The 18,728-nt window shown below is 38.0% G+C and overlaps 1 protein-coding gene across 1 annotated transcript in view; it reads left to right on the top strand.

The window, feature by feature from the left end:
• Window positions 1-17,086, top strand: part of chm (CHM Rab escort protein) — a 51,285-nt gene extending 34,199 nt beyond the window's left edge. Inside the window, exons 10-15 of the mRNA XM_058415621.1 lie at window positions 4,074-4,178; window positions 5,636-5,699; window positions 7,439-7,535; window positions 10,350-10,460; window positions 13,111-13,268; window positions 16,462-17,086. Of these exons, the coding sequence (XP_058271604.1) occupies window positions 4,074-4,178; window positions 5,636-5,699; window positions 7,439-7,535; window positions 10,350-10,460; window positions 13,111-13,268; window positions 16,462-16,695 (769 nt within the window). The 3' untranslated portion in view covers window positions 16,696-17,086. The remainder of the gene's footprint in view (window positions 1-4,073; window positions 4,179-5,635; window positions 5,700-7,438; window positions 7,536-10,349; window positions 10,461-13,110; window positions 13,269-16,461) is intronic.
• Window positions 17,087-18,728: the final 1,642 nt, after the last annotated feature.

The raw sequence follows: 18,728 nt of genomic DNA on the forward strand, positions 1-18,728 counted from the left end.
TGCATCAGGCCTCACCAGAAATTTCTTTAATGAGATTCAAAGGCTGATTGTTGTCATAAACTAGTTAGATTAGGATGTTTTTGCCTGCCCTTCATTCTCTCTTTCATTCCTGATGAACCGAATTTCTTTCATCCTTTGGCCCTTTGCTGACCCTCATTCTAGTTTTGTGTCACTATGTATTTGGATCTAGGAGCAAAACAGTGGTAGTGTTACCTAGCTAGTATCCAACAGAACACTATGCAAAAGATAAGAGTGGAGCTGTTGAGATATCTGACTTTGAATATTTTCTGAGATGGCTGATTTGAGTCTTTACTGGAAAGCATAAAGTACTCTAAAGCCACTGAGTGCCTTCCTGCCCTTTAGTTTCATTTGATATAGTCCCATCTTTATTTATAAGAACTGACCCGGTAAGAGGTAGTTTGTTCTTCTACTGCCAGATTTTCTTTAGCAGTGTTGCATTTGAGTGGTCTTCAGAAGTACATGTGGCATATTAAAAAATAACAGTAAATGATCCTTGGTGCACAAATGTGGAAATACCTTTACTGAATTGTTCATTTTAACTGGAGTATCTGATCCATAAATCCACAAGCAGCTTTACCTCATAATGGCTGCTGTTTATATGGATTGCCACATGGAAACATTGCCAAATATGAAAAGGCTCAACCCAGTTGACTTTTAATTATCTCTGGGGACTTCAGCCAAGCAGCAGGGTTTATCCCAAGTGCCACCAATATATTTCTTGCCTCACAAAAGGAATTAAAACACTTGACCACTGGTAGACCTCTGGGAAAATGCCTATTGTTCTTTACCCTGGCCACATAACTGCCAATTAGGTTACCTCTTTGTACTTCTACTTCCTGTTTACAAACAGTTACTGAAGTACGAGGAGCCCATGGGTAGAATGATCCAGTGCTGAATACAAGAGGCAGATCAGAAACTAAAACACTATTTTGATTCTGAAGACTAGTGCATTTTCAAAATGATTTCTGTAAAGATATGCGACAGCTGTCACAGACCTTATCAGGAAGTGCATGCATGACTATGTACCCATGGACAAGAAACTATAGACGTTTGCAGTAATATACAAGCCCTCAGTAAAGCATTCCGAACCAGAGACATGCAGGCAAACAAGAAATGTATGTATGATCGATGCGAAACCTTCAGAGCCGCAAAACGGCAATATACAGCTTAGAGAGTCTAAAAAATTACAGAGCACGCTCAATCACTGACACCTCACTTCCTTCTAAATGCTTTCTATGCTGCTTTAAGCTCTCTAACAATAACCTTCACATACATAAAATAGTATTCAAACTAATATTCTGCTATTGCTAACATTTTTTATTTGCTTTTATTTTTGGATTAAATTGGTTGACAATAGCTTGTGCATAGAAAACAACAAATTCCTGGCATCATTACTCCTACTGCTGTGTGGCATCCACTCAATATCAAACTAATCACTTAACTGAACTGTACAGATAATTTTTTTTTGTATATACAAAAAAATCTTTATTGATGATCTATAATCTATAATGATGAGAGGAGAAGCTGTAGAGAGGCTCACCCTCACCAACAAATACAAGTGGAAACATCATACTTTTCACACTAAACACTGTGAAGAAGGCCCACTAATGCCTCTGTTTATTCAGGCAACTAAAGGAAGTCTGCATGTTAAGCAAGGTCCTGTAGAGTTTATATCACAGGGTGAATATCATCCTGGTACAGCAACTGCACGACACAGGACTGTAAGCTTTGCAGTGGTATAAATAACTGAACAAATCATAGGCACTCAGCTCCTGGCAATACAGAATATTGACACCACATGCTGTCTGACATAGTTCCACATCATTATGGACTCCAGTCACCTTGTTTAGACATTTTTTCTTTTTCATCTCTTCTGCAAAGTGGCTTAATCCCCCCCCCACACACAAACACACAGCCAGGCTTAGGGACACTTTCTGCTTACCAGCACAAAGTCTAGCCTCGTGCACTTCAAAAATGGTGTAGACACTGTCACTTATTGACCAATGACATCCGACTTTCACTTACATACTGTCAGTTTATATACTGACAGTCACCCCAAAGTTCTGGATGTGGATCAAAGTCCATTGGCCTATTGGTCAGTGCCATTCATGAGTATTCTGGGTGTTCCACACCAAAGTGTCCATCAGGCCTATTAATTCAGTCCGTAAGATGCACTCGGATGGTGCTCTGTAGAGAATTGCTGCTCTGCAGTTGTGGCGCCTGGGTGTCAGCTCAACCCTGCTTGTGCCATACATCACTGAGAGGAAATAGGTTCCATGAAGGTGAAGAGGTAGTAGAAAAAAGAAGAGCTGGCAAGGTGTCTGGAAGGCTGAACAATGATTTTAATTTCCCCCGTATCATAAATTACCCCCTTACGTCTTGACTTATTACAGGCATAAAGCTGAAAAGGGTAGACCTAGATTAATAATGCAGCAGAGGATTATGGGAGCTCGGAACCCAACTGCCATGTTGGCATCAAAGAAAGTCAGCTGGATGCCAAACTTGTTAGTTAGGCTGATGGTCCACTTGATCACATATCTGAGTTTGTTGGCTCCGTTTGACCCTGCTAATCAGCCTTATAACGCATCTGTAGTTGTATTTTGAAGTTCTGTTATCCTTTTACCTGCTTGTTTTTGTTTTTGATGTTATTTTATTTTGTTACCTTTTCTAGTATCCATTAATTTTACTTGATGATCAAGTAGTCACTTTTATTCAAAATTGAGGATTATGTATTGTAATGTATCTATATGTTTCAGCTGTCACACATAATTATTACACCTGTTTTGAGTAAAATAAAGGCCACCATGATTCTGCAAAAATAGTTTCTTTCTTTTTTTTTTAAATATGTAAAAACAATTTGATATGTATTAAAAAAAAAACAATTTAGAATCTTGTATCATGGACAGCATGGTTAGCTTTCAGATTTGATTTTTAATTCTTTGTGAACATGGAACTGATCTACAAAGTGGGAATGGTCTTTGAAGCCAAATGAAACTATTAACATTGAATAAATGTTGACAAGAGACACTTGTAGACTTTCTTGTTTTATCAAGAGATTGTGGTCTGTGTATATTATACAGTGTTTGTGAAAAATGTTTAACTATATTTAAATGCATTTCAACAACTTGCCACATTTTGATCTTCAAAAAAGGTGATCATGTGTTTATTTCCTTACAGCAAGCTTTAACCAACAGCTCTCTAATTGCAAGCTCTATATATTTGTCAGATGTTAGTTAATTGGAATCAGTTAAAGCACTAATTGGACTAATTTCAATTCTACCAAGAGTACAAAGAGTGATATTGTAAAAAGAGTAATAAGTCTGATGACATTTCCACCTTGGCACAGTTTGCCATAAATTGTTTACAAACCTAACCTGGTTTCCTTATTTAAACAACCCTGCACTATGAGTCCCAAAGTAAGGGGGAAAAACCCACAGTGTGTTTGTGCCTTGCTAAGGGCTCTCTTTTTGGTGTGTCAGAGTTGTGGGCTATGTCCCATATCTCTTGGCAATTGATGAAGCCTTCAGCCTTCTTTGTCAATTCCCCTCTGTAAATAAATCTTCATTTACCTAAACAGGTCTGTACTGAATTCAGTCCTGTGTGAAGGGAGGATTGCAATGATGGCCACACTTTTTGTCGCTCACCTTGCCCTTTATTGTTTTGTGAAAGTCCATTTCAAGGATGTCACCCCTAGCCCATTAGTTTGGATAATGAGCCCTATAAAGCACATTTATAACTCTTGACATAACAAGCTGACAGATTCCCCTACGTTCACTGTTCTTCCTCTTTCTGTCTGTCAGAGCAGTGGGAAGGTCAACACACTTGACCTGGATTTGTGCTAATACACATTTACTTCAACAAAATTTAAGACCACCACAGATTCAAAATTGACCTTGTACATTTTTAATACCATCTTTTACATATAAATTAGCATTATTATAATGTGTGTTTACTCTATTTTGGAATTTTGTTTGTGTTGAAAAGAATGTAAACATGCATACATTTAGAATTGCATAGATTTTTATTTATTTATTTTTTTTTGCTGTTTGTAGGTGTAAAGCTGTGATTGACACTCATGGTCAGCGAATAAGTTGCAGCAATTTTGTGGTGGAAGACAGCTATATCCGAGATGAACAGAGAGCGCAAACAACATACAAGTGAGTTGAGACAAATAAAAAAATTAATCCCTTTTTCATATTTATGTTTTTAACAGATTTCTGATTTTCTACACTATGGTTGTGGTTAAGTGGGAAAGATTACATCTTGTATTGATAAATTGGGTAAAGGTTTTGATTTGGCATTTTTAAAAAAGCATATGATGGCTCAGGAAGCTGGAAAAGGTTACAGAATCATTTCTGAAGGGACTAGCCTCCACTGATTCTCTGTGTGGCAGATGATGGAGGAAATACAGTACCACTGTTAGGGAAGTGGTCAGTCGTCCAGTAAAAATCTCTCCAAGGTCACAGCAAATTATCTGTTCTCCTAAAAGACTGTTGCCAATTTGAAGTTTGCGCAAAACCACACGGATAAGCCCACTGAAAGGATTGTCTATGGATGGATAAATCAAAAATTCAACATTATTGTTAGCAAAAACCGAAGAGTTGCATTCTAACATAAGAACCTAAACTTCCTCTCTTCCTAACGTGAAGCATGGGTGTGACAGTACTATGGTTTGGGGTGGCTTCTCTGTTTTAGCTTCAGGATATCAAACCATTAATAATGGGCCTACAAATTCTAGATTGTACAAAATTTTGACGTTTAAGACAGTCTTTCTTCTCTGAAGTGCTTTGTTACATGTGCATGCAAAGTACACCTGAGGCTGTAGAAGGTGAAACATTTAGTTAACGTGCATGGCTGATAATTATAAATGAAATATGAATAGCTGTTGTCAAAACATGACATTCATTCCATGGGGCTCAAAGATTCCAAGAATATAGACAGAACTCCTCACATTACATCCTCCTTCCTTACATTGCCTCACTTTTTTGATCCAGAGCAAACGTAGATATCAGTTATTTTATGTCTATCATTGTTGAAGTCATTGTCCTTTCAAGTGTCTTTTTCCAAACTCTTGGAACCCCACAGAATGAATGTTATGTTTTACATTTACATTTATGGCATTTGGCAGACACCCTTATCCAGAGCGACTCGCATTTAGAGCGACTCTTTTCTACATCTGAGGGTTGAGGGTTAAGGGCCTTGCTCAGTGGCCCAGCAGTGGCAGCTCGGTGGCCCTGAGATTTGTAATCACAACCTTTCAGTGAGAAGTCCAACACCTTAACCACTTCCACAAGTTTTGATAAAAGCATTCACATGATTAGTCAAGTGGCATATCTACAAGGCTCACCTCCTGCAGTCTCAGTAGCACTAGTACAGCAAAAGAAGAAGTCCAGTAAAAGACTTCTAGGAAAATTAGTCACAGCTGTATGTATCTCATTGTTTTAGTAGAATATTTGTAGGTTCTGTGTGCTGGTCAATGTTTAAACACACAAATTCCTACATTTATATTTTAGGCATTTATTTAAACCTTATTAACAAATTTTGTTATTCATTGTCTTAATTACAATAAACTTTTTTGTTTATTTATTTTGTCTGTGTTTGTGGTCTGTCACAGGCAGATATCCAGAGCAGTGGTGATCACAGACCGTTCGATTTTACCCTCTGAATCTGATCAGCAGGTACTTGGTTTATCTTGGTTTATGTGGCTAGTCTGTATGTTTGCTGTTTTTACATCTTTCTCTTTGCCCCCTTGCCCCTCAATCACCCCCCTCTCTCCCATGCTTTATCACAAACCAAAAGAAAAGGTTTTCATTTCCATATGCACTTTTAAATTCATCTGCCTTCAACTTAGCTGTGCTATGTGTTTTTTGCTTATCTTGCACATTTGCCTTTCAACTTGAATGGTATTACATGACTGTAATGATGCCTGTCACGTTTATCTTGTGTACTTTTGTTCTTAGCAAATCAATATTGTTGTTATATATTTGGCCTCATGTGATTGGATCATTCTCAACGAGTCTCATTAGCGTTCAGCAGTTTGTCAGTTAACGGAGAGGTACTGATTAATGTGGAAGCAAGTGAAAAATCTCAAGATAAAAGAAAATTATATCTCTACAAAAACACCCTTTAACAAGGAGTTCGGATGAAGAATGAAAGAATTAAGCAGCTTGGAGCAGATCGACCCAATTTGCAAATTCAGCAGCAGTCAAGTGACCACAGTCAAGCTTCCACTCTGTGCTTTCCCAGCACTTCTTATTGAATGCATTGGCCATGTTGTCAATGGAAAAGAGACTGGTGACTGAGATGACTGACTTTAACCAGGAGGTCATTGAGAAATTGACAAACTAGAAAAAGGGAGGCCTGTGATTAGGCAACTTTCCTCTGTGTGTGTGTGTTTAATAATTATGTTCATCTTCATGGAGTGTGTTGGAAAGAGGTAAAGAAGTGAGTGCAGGCAGGTTGAAATGGGTGGAGAAAGGTGTCGGGAGTTCCGTGTGATAGAGAATTATCAGCGAGAATCAAGGGGAAGGTATACAAGACAGTGGTGAGACCGGCCATGCAGTATGGTTTATAGACAGTGTCACTGAGGAAGAGACAGGAGTCATAGCTGGAGGTAGCAGAGCTGAAGATGTTGAGGTTCTCTTTGGGAGTGACAAGGTTGGACAGGATTAGGGACGAGTACATCAGAGGGACGGCTCATGTTGAACGTCTAGGGGAAAAAGTTAATGAGGTCAGATTAAGATGGTTTGGACATGTCCAGAGGAGGGAGAGTGAGTATATTGGTAGGAGAGTGTTGGACATGGAGCTGCCAGGCAGGAGGCAAAGAGGAAGGCCAAAGAGGAGGTATATGGATGTAATACATGAGGATATGAAGCTAGTGGGTGTAAGTGGTGAGGATGCAGAAGATAGGGATAGGTGGAGAGAGATGATTCGCTGTGGTGACCCCTGAAGGGAAAAGCTGAAAGAGGAAGAATACCAGGCCGTTTCCCTGCCTGTGTTTTCCTCTGCTCCATTCAGTCAGCCATACCAGAGGCAGATTTACCATTTATGGGGTGGGTGTGGCTAACTTTCAAAGCACCTTCCAAGCCAAACTCAGCTGACCCAAGACCCTCCCCTATTAAAAAATGTGCCCAAAGTCTGGATAAAAAAAGATTGCAGAAGCAAAAGAAAGTTTCTCGGTGCATAAGAGTGAATCCAGAAGAAAAAAAAACTTCTTAAATAGAAAAGAATGAAAGCAAAATGAGAGTGACCCAAAATTAATCATTCTGAAAAATTACTTAAAATATTTTGTCAAATTTATAAAAAAGTGAAAATGTTATGGTAGCACTATGGTCCTGGAGGAATGTTGTTTCATTTTACTGTGTACTGCATCAGCTATAGATGGTCCAAATGATGATAAAAGCCTCTTGACTCTTAGGTTTTATTGGTAACAGTGCCTCCTCTTGAGCCTTCTTCTCCAGCTGTAAGGATGGTGGAGCTCAGTTCATCCTCCATGACGTGCATGCCTGGCACCCGTAAGTTATACAAAGTGTGCATAAGCCTTCAGGGATTTGGGTTACTAAAATTAGTGTTTTGTGTTAAATGTGTGATTTGATTTCTGAACCTTATTTGTTAATAGATTTCAACAGAACACAGGCTCTTAAATATTTGAATTAGCTAAAATTACAATTAACATTAGAATGAAAGAAGAACTATTTTAAATTAGACTTGTGCAATATTTATCTTCTCTACACTATATTACACTTCTGTGATTTTCAGAGTCATTTATTGACTGTTTTACCACTTTTTTAAACTTTCCAAAATGAACTGACACTGTACAAGGCCAACTCCATTCCCCCAATCTCAGGTGCTCTGGTCTAGCACATGCTCCTAGTTTTTTTGCTAAGGCAAATGGAGAATATTTTTATTACTCTGAAATAAAATTTTCAGTGGATGCTCAACTTAAAAAATGTACTTATCTAACTTCCTCAGTTGACTATATTTATTAGCGATGCCACTAAAATATTTTAGCCAAAAATGTGCAGAAACAGCTCTTTCAGGATTTTGGCCATATCTTGGTCATATAGTGTCAAGATTTTGACAATAAATGATTCAAAGACCTACAGCAAAGTATCAACTCTAACACTTTACATACAATGTAGAGATTAAAAATGCTTTTTATTTTTTGTTTTTTAACTCGAGTCTCCTGTTCTCCTCCACCTGTGAATACTCAGATGTGTACAAGCACTTTGAGCATCGAAAGAGAAAATGTTGAGCATTTGGACATTAGACAGCCTGGACTATATGTAAACGCATTACATGGAAAATCTACTGCTTTTTCTCATCTCACTGTTTACTATGCATATCAAATTCTGGAAGTTCCTGACTGCACAGCTGGTTATATTATTATGAATACTATACTCTTGTTAAACCTGGAATAGTGGAAACCATTTAGGCCAATGGTTCTGGACAAGTACACCATCTATCAAATGGTATGTTGTGAACTTATTTCCAATTAATTATACCATCTGCTTTTCTTGCTTAGTCTATCTGTCTTTTACACTGATATTATTTTGCTATCAGTCATTACAGCAGAGGGTGAGCAGGTGAAGAATGACCATCTGAGTTTGTCTTGATGGGGAAAATGAGGGAGTACAATTAGCATAGCATTGCTTTCCAGCGAGTGGCTTGAGTGGACAGAAGGACTCATGCTTCCAATTTTACGGCTTCAAAGAATAAGAAAAGACTGATTTTTCCTTGGTGCAACATGTACAATCATTGACATCATGAGCACAATGGAAACAATGATCCTTTCTGACAGCAAGACACTAAATATTTTTTAGTTTCATCACTGTGCTGCATTGTTTTTACTGCGTTAATGGCAATCGGTATACATATTCAGAGGTGTAGTCTGACAGATTTTTAATGGCTGTTTGAGGCAAAAATCTTGAAATTTCAGTTAAATTAAATTGTATTTATACATTGCACATAACAGTGAACATTGTCAAAAAGCAGCTTTACATATTTCTGGTTATAGAGTTAGCATGATGGCAAAGAAAAGCTCTCTGACATGATATGAGGACAAAACTTTAAGAGGAACCATACTCAGGAGAGAACCCATGATCCTCTGTGTGACACTGGATACTGAAAACTTAAGTCAGTGTTGTTCTACAACTGTATACTATAGAGTGCAAAGTGTGATGGAAAGATTTTTAGTATAAGTATCAATTTTTATTTCACTAAAGTTTTTACGTCTATGAAATCCAGGTGAAGTTATCCACTGTATAGTGAATGAGATCTGAGCATCGTTTTTAGGAAGTACAATTAATAGGCAGTCCTAGTGAGAACATCCACTATCATCTTTAGGGTTTAGATTTCACAGCAACCTCGTACCAAATTACAGACTATCCATATGGGGCCATCCTGAGCAACAGCTAGTAGCAACGAGGATTTGTGTGGAGTCACATTTTGTTTACCAAAGGATAAGAACTAGGGGAAATCTGGTAATATTTTTCTGATATATATTACCAGTGTTTTACATCTTGTGGTAAACTCACTGTATTTACTCTGGTGAAGTTCTTCTCAAAGTTCTTGTTGACACATGTACTTCCTGAAAGACATACTTCATCTGGCAAATTTGTGAAGTTTATTTTCTTCACCAGGAAAAGAATTCTTCTGTCATTCACCATTTTGTTTTCCATGGTCTTCCAGACATTTTGGTGTACCTTTGGTGTACAATAATGGCTTGTTTCACTAGCAGTGACCGATGCTTGGACTTCAGGGAAATAATACACACTTGGTCATGGAACAACTGAGCAGCCAATTGTCAAATGTTTTTGGACAAGTGCTGTAATAAATGCCCTTAAATTAAATCTGAAAGTCTCCACTTTGCATATTCATTGCTTAATTTCATCACGATATACTATAGTACACAAATTTGTCCAAATATTTATGGGCCTGACAGTAGCTCCATGCACAGTTTGTTTCTCTATGCATAGATATTTTCTTTGAGAAACACACACAAACATTATTATACTACAAAACAGCAATCAAGAAATAAGAAAGTACCTTTAAAGTAATGCCTTAATCTTTGACCTTGATGTATTCATATATTCTTTACTGACTAAATTAAATCTCTGAGACGTATTTTTATTTATTTATTTATTTATTTATTTTTACATTATTTATTTGTTTCTTTCTTTCTTTTTATTGTTGTCATACCAGACTGACTCTCATTATTCAATATTTAACTTATTGGGATATCTGTTTTTACGTTAAAAATAAGTATAAATAATTGTTATTTAACATGAAGCTAATTCATATGGCCTAATTGTTGGCTGTTGTAACAGATTTGGTCCACCTGACTTGCTCATCATCAGGCTCAGCTCATGAAGATCTGGCGCCTGTAGTTTCCAGGCTTTTCCATGTACCCAACAGCTGCAAAGAGGAATGTGTACAAGGTGAGATCATCGTCTTTATCACACATTGCTAGTATCCTTCATGACAATGAACTTTAACATGATTTTCACTGTGCACTGTGTTGTGGTCTAGTGAGACTAAAATCATTTTTTTCAGTATGTACACCATTGCTTGTCTGGGAATGATGTACAAGTTAAAATACCCACTGTAGAATATGGTTTTTAATCATTAATGCTTTGGGGATTTTTTGCAGCTAGTGGCACCTATAATGTCTCATTGGAGTATATTATGGATAAATTACACAAGTTAAATTGCAGACTTTATCATCAATAAACCTTGTGCATATGTTTGCTTCTTTTATTCAAGTTTTCCCCATACTGTCAGTCAATGCAGTACATTTTTACTAAAACCAAAAGAGTCCCATGTTACTGTACAGGTAAAATTGCTTAATAATACCATTGCATGTCAGTTGTGAAACAATAAAAAAAATAAAAATAAAAAATGAACTGAGAGCGTCTGTATGATATGGGTTAATGATTGGCTATAATATGTTTGAGTGGCTTGAAAAATTAAAAAGTAATTACAATGGAACACTGAGTTTCTGTTATGCACAAGTAGAGAAGTACATGCAGAGCAATTGCTCATAGTAATATGTATTGTAGTTGATTGATAATGCAGAGCTCACAAGTGCATTTCATTTGTTATTTTCTGGTAACTATAATTACTATGGTATGGTACATGGTTACTGTAATTTAACCATAATTCATGAGTTTTTTAAAGGATAAGCAGGTTATGTTTTGCTGTATATAGGAAGAAATAAGAAGTGTGTGTGTCTCAGTGCTAACACCTTTTGCTACTCTCTGAGACACCTCTGATCATGTATATTCATATGAAGTGTATATTTTCACTTGGAAATATTGGGAGGTGTGATATAAAATGTGCCATGGTACACTATATTGCCAAAAGTATTCGCTCACTTGCCTTGACTCGCATATAAACTTAAGTGACATCCCATTCCTAATCCATAGGGTTCAATATGACGTCGGTCCACCCTTTGCAGCTATAACAGCTTCAACTCTTCTGGGAAGGCTGTCCACAAGGTTTATGAGTGTGTTTATGGGAATTTTTGACCATTCTTCCAGAAGCGCATTTGTGAGGTCACACACTGATGTTGGACGAGAAGGCCTGGCTCTCAGTCTCCGCTCTAATTCATCCCAAAGGTGTTCTATCGGGTTGAGGTCAGGACTCTGTGCAGGCCAGTCAAGTTCATCCACACCAGACTCTGTCATCCATGTCTTTATGGACCTTGCTTTGTGCACTGGTGCACAGTCATGTTGGAAGAGGAAGGGGCCAGCTCCAAACTGTTCCCACAAAGTTGGGAGCATGGAATTGTCCAAAATGTCTTGGTATGCTGAAGCATTCAGAGTTCCTTTCACTGGAACTAAGGGGCCAAGCCCAGCTCCTGAAAAACAACCCCACACCATAATCCCCCCTCCACCAAACTTTACACTTGACACAATGCAGTCAGACAAGTACCGTTCTCCTGGCAACCGCCAAACCCAGACTCGTCCATCAGATTGCCAGATGGAGAAGCGCGATTCGTCACTCCAGAGAACGCGTCTCCACTGCTCTAGAGTCCAGTGGCGGCGTGCTTTACACCACTGCATCCGACGCTTTGCATTGCACTTGGTGATGTATGGCTTGGATGCAGCTGCTCGGCCATGGAAACCCATTCCATGAAGTTCTCTGCGCACTGTTCTTGAGCTAATCTGAAGGCCACATGAAGTTTGGAGGTCTGTAGCAATTGACTCTGCAGAAAGTTGGCGACCTCTTCGCACTATGCGCCTCAGCATCCGCTGACCCCGCTCGGTCAGTTTACGTGGCCTACCACTTCGTGGCTGAGTTGCTGTCGTTCCCAAACACTTCCACGTTCTTATAATACAGCTGACAGTTGACTGTGGAATATTTAGGAGCAAGGAAATTTCACGACTGGATTTGTTGCACAGGTGGCATCCTATCACAGTTCCACGCTGGAATTCACTGAGCTCCTGAGAGCGACCCATTCTTTCACAAATGTTTGTAAAAACAGTCTGCATGCCTAGGTGCTTGATTTTATACACCTGTGGCCATGGAAGTGATTGGAACACCTGATTCTGATTATTTGGATGGGTGAGCGAATACTTTTGGCAATATAGTGTATATGTAGTTTAACAAATCCACATATAAATACCAGGACATATCTAAACTCTATTTCTATATCTATATTTAAAACCTATTCTAAAATCTCTTCCCATGTTCATCTTTTGAACTTAACCCCAAATGTTTACAGCAGGAGTAAGGCTGTTAATATTCACTTCAGTGATTTTCCCTTGAAATAACAGTTATACTTGTGTGCAACATATTTCCTACATCTAATGATTTTAAGATACATGACTAAATACTTGATTCAGATGAAAACTCACCCTTGAACTTATCTGATACGATAAGTAAAGGCTAGAATTGTGACTTGCAAGACTACATTCAAATGACATGCCCCACATAATGAGTCTACCACATTCCTAACCAGAACTGAGTCCTGTAATAAGATGGATATTCACAAACAGAGTTAGTGGTCTACACAATTGCCATTCTATGTCTCTGCTGTTTCAGTGTGCTTTGTTTCAGTGTAGTCTTTAATTGTGATATGTGCAGGTTCTGAGGAGAATGAGAAGCCTGAGGTATTATGGGTGATGTACTTCAACATGCGGGATACATCTGGCCTTGACAACAGCAGCTATAATCTGCCAAGCAACGTCCATGTGTGCACAGGCCCCGATGACAGCTTGGGCAGCGATTACTCTATTAACTTGGTGAGTCTGCAAGGGGTGATAAAACAGCTGGTGGGGCATGCTATGACAGGTTGAGAAAGTCAACAAAAGTGATCACAGCTAGGTGATGACATTTTAATTTGAATTATTATGTTATGTTTTCTTTTTTCTGTATTGTGTTGTAGTTATGGCTTTGTTATGTAGGTATGGCCTACTAATAACTTTAGGCAGTAGGATTTATCTGGATACTTACTTGTGCATCAGCAAGTGCAGACTGAGACATTTAAAAAAAAAAAAAAAATCCCAAAGTGACTTCCTTGTTCTTCTCATCTCACTTATATCTGCTTACTATTTGTAACTACTAAAGAATGGTACAGAATTAAGCAATGGTACTCTGAACACTGTAGTACTTTAAATATCTAGTGATACTTCTGTGAGTAAGCTGATCGATACCTCATTACCAGCAGTGTGATATCTAATTCACACATGGCCACAAGTGCGGTTAGCATAATCTGCTTTGCTGGATATCTGCAATAAAACAATTCAGCTGTGCAAAATCTGCCCTGTGTGTCAGGGTTGCTCTTTGAACCTGCTGCCAAAGAGGAAACTAATGTTCGAAAGTTTGGGATCACTTGGAAATCGTTATTCAGTTGTGCACTGAGGCCTCCCACTTTTGTTCCTCTTCTGGTTAGAACCAGTTTGCACTGTTCTATGACGGGAGTAGTTCACAGCATGAAGATAAGTTCTTGCCATGAAAAGAAAGAAGATTCATGTAGAAATTCAGTTACAGATTGATGCAGTACACCAATTTCAGGTCAAAAAGAGCATTGATTCCTGAGACACAATTTGGTTAACTGAACCTAACTCCTGCTTTCAATGACCATGTCCCAAGCTTTGCAAATATCCTTAAATCCATTTACTGAGTACTGAATTGCTGAGTTGTAAAGTTTGGTTTAAATCCATGTCACGAATGATGTTTTCCAGACATTTGAGCAATCCAGTTGCAACTCTTTAGTACTGATTAATGTATAGTGGCCATATTGTCTATAAATCTCAACATGTTTTTGAAATGGTCATTCTGCTGAGTAATTTGACAGTACATTTTGATAGGGACTAATATGCTAAGTAGTTTTTTTTTTTTTTTTTTTTTTTTTTTTTTTTAAATCCCAAGATTTTTTAGCCCTTTTTTTCATGTAATCATAACAGATTTTAGTATGTTAGAAACAGTATGTGCTTCAATCGCTGCTCCAAGTCTCCAGGAGTCACTGACAGATCACATCACACAGGTAGGCTTGAAAGGGTTGTAAGAACACAGTAGCAAGCATTATATACTATTACAGTCTGATGATGATTTTAGTATAGGATAGTGTATACGTGGACTCCACAGTGGCCATTTTACCATTCTCTATAAAAACACTGCATGCCTAGTGGGTGGATGCAGACTCAAACATGGATCTCTTCACCTACTGACTGTGTGATTAACCCATGGTCTATGTAATTCAGTGCCAACTACAAAGCTCTATATTAATTAAATATAAGCTACAATATCATGTAGTGATACAACAATCTGCTCCCATTTATATTCTTTAAATGAATCCTGTAATTTAAATAAAAGTAGTGGCAGAATTCACAGTAACAGCCATACACACATTAAATATTGTGCATTCTGCTTAATTAAAATCAAACAGTGAAACGAGCACAGCTGTACTTATATAAGATGCATGCACCATGCACCTGACTGAAGGTAAGTAAAACCAAACAACCACTAAGTAAACTTTCAAATTAAATAAACTCAGCACTCAGTGGTGCTTAAAACATGCACAGGTTTTATTACTCCTTTCACAGTAGTGTGGAGTTCAGTACTTGTGAATGGCGCACTGTGGTCAAACCCTAGTCAAGCCCATTTAAAGGGAACACAGCTTCTTTAAAACACAATTATATCAGCTGGACTCCATCTCTCTCACACACACTGGCCTAAAATTAAATTATAGCAGCCATACAATATATGTCAGTATGGTTTTGTCAGCAGCTTCTCTATTTGCTGATCAGACGAACAGCCTAGGAATAGGATAAAAAAGGGTTTTATGTTTTACATTTTTTGAAAATTAAAGATGGCAGAAAGTTTATCAGCACAGAGCAATTATAACAGGTGGCAAAATATAGGCTACATTAGGTCGTTTTACTCTATTTCCTGTAGTTGTGAAGATATAAACCAAAATGTAAATTAATTTATTACAGCATCCCCTTCTACTGAGTATGGGTCATTTTATTTCCCTGAATAGAGGGTGGAATATGGGATCTAACTACAAACTGCTGAGTAGTTTAACACCAGAATAGTGAAGATAGATAGGCAAAACTCCTAGAATAAGTATTCAAAGTATGCGTTGCACATTTAGCAAATTATTTAAGTTTCCCTATACCCCTTATTTTACCAGAGATACGCTTGTTTTAAGTGCAGAATCATGAATAGCACCCTCAGAGGCCAACCTGTATAAGACTTTATTAAATATGAGGGGTCCTTAAAAGGACCATATTTTCATGTGTGTGATTTTGAAATATTACTCATTCAAACATGCCATATTTAGGAAAAGTGTACATGCTATTTTAGTCGTTTTACTATCCTGATACACAATTCACCTCTACATGCATCTACTTACAAACTGGTGTTGTATTTCAAATTGCATACTTAAATGTGATAGATTTGAGATGCAGCTAATGATAACAGTCATGATGGTGGTGGAAAGTGTTCAGGAGAAACTGAGCTCACCATTGTGTTCAGCATCCTAAATATTCACTAAATATTTGACTTGGAATCCTGATGGATAGAAATGTTGTGGATCTCAAGAATGTTGCCTTTAGTCCTCCAGATTAGTGAACTATGCTGCTCATGCTGCCGCTGCTTCTGTGTGAGAATGCCAGTCATGTGTCAAGTGTGAACCAGGCTCTTTTTTGGTAGTATCACTTCACCCCTAACCCTAACCCACCCCTTTTTAGATTAGTTTCATATAACAACACGGCCTATTGTGTTTTATTCCTTATGTATTCAAAGCTAGCCAGCTTTAAATACATAAGGAATAAAACAAGAACTGTGTTTTTAATAATCGATTCAGAAGTTTCATGCATTGATGCAGACTCTTTCAAGACAACAATTATACAATTACTTTTCCAAAACCAGATATGGTTATTCAATGAATTTTTGCTCCCGTAATTTTAACCTGTATGTTTGTGTTTGTAGGCTGAATTAGTGTTTCATCAGCTGCTACCTGACGAGGAGTTCTGTCCACCTGCTCCAAACCCTGAGGACATCATATATGATGGCGATCAGGGAGAAGGGACCACTTTTGAGAATGATGCTCACAAAGAAGGAGCTGTAATTGAGGGAGAAGATGAGCCTCAGGAGAACAAGGAACAAGTGTTTAGCTCAGAACCAGTACAAGACAGTATGGGTCAGGAAATTATGACTGAATAGCCCAAAAGCCCACCAAAGCCAATTCAAAGCCCATCACTGAAGATTAGTCCCTAATGAAATGACTATTTGTTAAGTCCTTCATTTTACGAAAGTGACTGTCAGCTTCTCTGCTGGAGATCTGCATTCTTGCATAATCTGGTCTTTCCTAGTACTTTTCCATTACAGTCTCCTAAATGAATGAATAGAAAATAATGGGTTTACACACTGCACACTTACTGTTGTTATATGCGTATATGTGTTTCTAACATGATGTGTGTTCCTGAAAACATTGCTTTGGTCTTGCTCCTGACCCCGCCAGTGCTGGCATACAAATCAACCTGCATGCAACTAGAAAGCCACCTACCTTCAAATGAAATGCTTGGTAAATAAATAAATCTTGTTTTGTTCCTAATATGTTAACACTTAAAATGTGTTAAGTGCATTATGTTAGACTTGTTTATGTGAAGATGTAATTAGACAAAGTGAACACTACAGTCTGCTCAAATCATAAATATCTAGAGGCAAAGGTGTTCCTCAGATTCTTCGGTATCTGCTAGCAGAGTTTCTGTAGGCTCTACTGGAGATTGTATTACAATAATCTATGTGCTACAAACTAAATTTTAGAAGATCTCTTAGTGGTATTTTATATGAAGGATGCCTACACTGTGCTTTTTAAGACATGTATAAGCATTGCATAAATATTTGAAAGTAATGCTTTTATGAAAGTGCAATAGTTTATAGCTCTATCTTTACATTAAACAGGAGAAGAGAATTAGGGGAATTATTTGCATTCAAAACTTATGTTTAACATCAATCTCTTCTGGTTTGTTTCTTCTCTTCTGTCATGTAAAGAGAAATCAATTTTTTTTTTTGCCAAAGCTTTTCATAAATTCTCATTCATAGATTCTCATTGAACATTGATTTCTAAATGACTTGTGCTCTTTGTTCTAAATGCCCTGTGTAGGTATCCTTCAAATAAAGTGCCTATTTCAAATCTGAAAATGAACTGCTTATCTACAATGAGTGAGTTTGAATAAGGTTGATTACATTTGTTTTACGCTGCTGTAGCTGAACAGATGGCTAATTATTTGTGGGATATTCACCATTACTGTCCACTATATTAGAAACACCTGTACACATGCTCATTATTGCAGTTATCTAATCAACCAATCATATAGCAGCAGCATAGAGCATAAAATTATGTAGGTTCAGGTCAAGAGATCCAGTTGATGTTTACATGATTTGACATGAGAATGAAGAAAAAGTGTGACTCTGTGACTTTATCTATAGCATGGTTGTTGGTGCAAGAATGGCTAGTTTGAGCAGATGACCACATCATGTTCCACTTGTCCGCTAACAACAGGAATCTGAGGATATCAAGGGCATATTAGGCAACAGTTAATGTTGGAAAAATGTCTGGGAAAATTGGGAAGCGTAAGGATCTGAGAGCCAATTTATGATGGCTAGACAACTAGGTCAGAGTATCTCCAGAATGATCTTGTATAGTGGTTCCGGTGTGCGGTGGTTAGTACTTACAAAAGTGGTCCAGGGACGGACAACTTCTGAAGCGGCAACAGGGTCCATCGCTGCCCAAAGCTCATGTGTGTGGGGAGTAAAGGCTAGTCCATCAGTCCAAGCCCACAGAAGAGCTAATGTAGAACAAAGTGCTGAAAAAGTTCTGGCTTTGACAGAAAAATGTCAGAACACAGTGCATCGCATATGGGGCTGTGTAACCGCATAAACAGGCTGACCCCTGCTCACCACACCTACAATGGATATTAGCATCAGAACTGGACCATGCAGAAATAAAAGAAGTTGGCCTGGTCTGAAAAATCTTGTTTTCTTTTACATCATGTGGATGGCAGGGTGCATGTATGTTGTTTACTGGGGAAGAGATGGCACCAGGATGCTCTATGGGAAGAAGGCATGCTTACAGAGGGATTGTGATGCTCAGGGTAATGTTCTGCTGGAAAACCTTGTGTCCTAAACATTGCTGTAGACCAAGTAAACCCCCTCAAGGTATCAGTATTCCCTAATGGCAGTGACTTCTTCAA

This window comes from Hemibagrus wyckioides, linkage group LG18, assembly GCF_019097595.1.
Source record: "Hemibagrus wyckioides isolate EC202008001 linkage group LG18, SWU_Hwy_1.0, whole genome shotgun sequence".
Taxonomy (NCBI): Eukaryota; Metazoa; Chordata; class Actinopteri; order Siluriformes; family Bagridae; genus Hemibagrus; species Hemibagrus wyckioides.